The sequence below is a fragment of the Octopus bimaculoides genome, chromosome 25, assembly GCF_001194135.2.
Source record: "Octopus bimaculoides isolate UCB-OBI-ISO-001 chromosome 25, ASM119413v2, whole genome shotgun sequence".
NCBI lineage: Eukaryota > Metazoa > Mollusca > Cephalopoda > Octopoda > Octopodidae > Octopus > Octopus bimaculoides.
Window position 1 is genome coordinate 6,894,384 of NC_069005.1, and position 3,164 is coordinate 6,897,547.

At 33.4% G+C, this 3,164-nt stretch overlaps 1 protein-coding gene across 1 annotated transcript in view; it reads left to right on the top strand.

The window, feature by feature from the left end:
- LOC106875452 (calcium-independent protein kinase C) overlaps positions 1 to 3,158 on the top strand; it is a 50,907-nt gene extending 47,749 nt beyond the window's left edge. Inside the window, exon 11 of the mRNA XM_052976814.1 lies at positions 354 to 3,158. Within this exon, the coding sequence (XP_052832774.1) occupies positions 354 to 749 (396 nt within the window). The 3' untranslated portion in view covers positions 750 to 3,158. The remainder of the gene's footprint in view (positions 1 to 353) is intronic.
- The last annotated feature ends 6 nt before the right edge of the window (positions 3,159 to 3,164 follow it).

Genomic DNA, 3,164 nt, shown 5'->3' on the forward strand with positions numbered 1-3,164 from the left:
TAAATAAATAAATATATTTATATATATAAATAAATAAATATATGGCTGCAGTGAAATGAAATGACTGAAACAAGAAAGAAAAGGTGATTAGTTTTCATGAAAACATTGAGCCTTTTGTATTTCGTTAGATTATTTAAATCCACGTTAGATTTAAGTTGAGTGAAAAGCTTTTACGTATAAACGTTGATTTATATATTGGTAAAGACATTTGGATTAGTAATTAGAGGGTTACACTCCCGATTGTCTGATCATGGGTTCAATTCCCCGGTTGGGTGGTGTGTTGTATTCTTGAGCAAAATGCTTCATGCAGCGTTGCTCTAGTGTTGTGTGGGTACCAGCATGCTTTTACTTAGCGTGACTTGTCTTATCAAGCAGAACAAACTGCCAGAAGTCTCCGGAACTACTTCTACCAGAAAAAACAAGAAACTGTATCATTCTCGTCCACTTGTTTTGTTTGTTGTTGCTTTTCTTGTTGTTTTCGAATATATTTTAAAGCTGTTTTTTTTTTTCTTCTCCTACAGAAAAGTCGAACAGATGCCAACAACTTTGACAAAGATTTTACGACAGAGGAACCAACCTTAACACCAATCGAGAGTCAAACAGTATCAGCAATTAATCAGGAGGAATTCCAAGGGTTTTCGTTTATCAATGTGGACTATGGCCGGCTGGGGACTGGCGGTCCGACTGGGACGGCTGTGGTGGCAGCTGGTGGAGGAGGGGGAGGGGCAGCAGCAGCAGCACCCCATTAACTGGACACAATTAAGAGTATTACCCCACCCCATAAACTCTCGCACACACATGTATACATACACACACACACACACACACACACACACGCATCCATACAGATGCATGCACAGAGACTGACAGATGTCTACACCTTTCCCTAATATCATCACACACACACACATACACACAGACTCACACACACATGCACAAGCAGACATGCACACACATTAGCCTCCTCCAAAAATACATAACATCACCACACACATACACTCACAAACATGCACACACTCACGAACTCTATCACACATACATACACACACACATGAGCATGCAGACACAAACGCACATTCTCAACCATGACAAACATGTGTATATGCATGTAGCCTCCCCTGCCACCCTCTCCTTCCCCCCCCCCAAAGCATAGTATCATACATATATATATATACATGTACATACATGCACAGCACAAATGCACACACACACACAACTTAGTGACTATAAATATTGAGTAACACTGGCTTAACTCAGAAACACATCAGTTTGCATACAGACTCTTTCTCTCTCTCTCACACACACACACACACACACACATACACTTACCCCCTCAGGCATATATGTATATATGTGCGTATATACATGTATCTATCTGTCTATCACTCTCTCTCTATATATATGTGTGTGTGTGTGTGTTTATATATACCAGTGTAAGCACATAAATGCGAAACGAGGTGGAAAAAATAGTATTCGAATACCAGAAGTAGAGTAATATGCTTTACTAAAAAGCAGCAAAAATGTCGCAAAAACTGTTACTCAGAGTTTCACGTTCCCGATCGTCCAACGAACGGGAACGAGAAACTCTGAGTAACAGTTTTTGTGATATTTTTGCTGCATTTTCATAAAGCATATTACTATATGTTTATATATATGTATACGTTTATATATGTATATATATATATATATATTTGTGTGTGTATATATATATGTGTCTGTATATATGTATATATATATATATGTGTGTGTGTATATATATATGTGTCTGTATATATATATGTGTCTGTATATATATATATATATATATGTGTGTGTGTGTGTGTGTGTGTATGTATATGTATATATGTATATATGTATATGTATATATGCATGTATATGTGTATGTGTGTGTATATATGTGTGTGTATGTATATATGTATATATAATATGTATATGTATATATATATTGTATATGTGTGTATATATATGCATATATATATGCATACATACCCTCTTACTATCTTTGTCATGTACTCCTTCATACGCAAACATACACACATGTATGCCACAAACATACATTGTTTCTGTATCTTAGTTGTATACACACATACATATATTGTCTCCTCCCCACCACATTCTTGGCCTTGCATAACTACACACCCACCTACCCAGTCCCTATGCACACACACACACACACACACATATGTCTGTATATTTGTATGTACATGTGTGTGTGTGTGTGTGTATGTGTATATATATATATATATATATATATATATATATATATACACTCACATCCACTGCATACCAGACATTCAGATTCTAAATGAGGAGAAAATAGTTTGTTTTTTTCATTATTAATTAGCAACGGAAGATCATTAAGGCAAAGTTCCTCCAAATTGTGAAAGAGGGTTGAGAGTGAGGGGCATATTAATTAAAAATATCCAATTATGTCACAGCATTAACGATAAAAAAATAATAACGATACTATTATAATGACAATGATGATTATTAAGATGAGGGTGATGAGGATAAGAAGATTATGTAGAAGTATATGACAAATCAGGTAAGAAAGAGAGACAGAGAGACCGAGAGAGAGAGAGGTATCAGGGTTGTGTGTAGGGTGGGAATGAAAGACATTGGGTGATATTTTTATGTTGTTTTAGATTATGTTTTAGTTAATTATTCAGTTTTGCACACACAGACACACATATATATATATATACCCACATACATACATATATGTGTATATATAATAATCTATATGTAAATATGTGTGTATATGTGCATATGTATACATACACATGTATGCGTATGTGTGTATATATACATATATATATATAATGCATGTGTATATATATATATATAATGCATATGTAAATATGTGTGTATATATATATAATGCATATGTAAATATGTGTGTGTATATATATATATATATATATATATATATAATGCATATGTAAATGTGTGTGTATATATATATATATACATATATATGCATACATATACATATATATATTTATATATCTCATTTTTAAATTATTTACTGTTATTTCATGTCTGTTGGGTTTTTTTTTTTGTTTCCTCTGGGTTTGTTTTTTGTTGTTTTTGGTTTTGTTTGTTTTCTGCTGTTTAAGAATTATTCACTACTAATAAATATTATGGACAAAGACTAGTTTTAA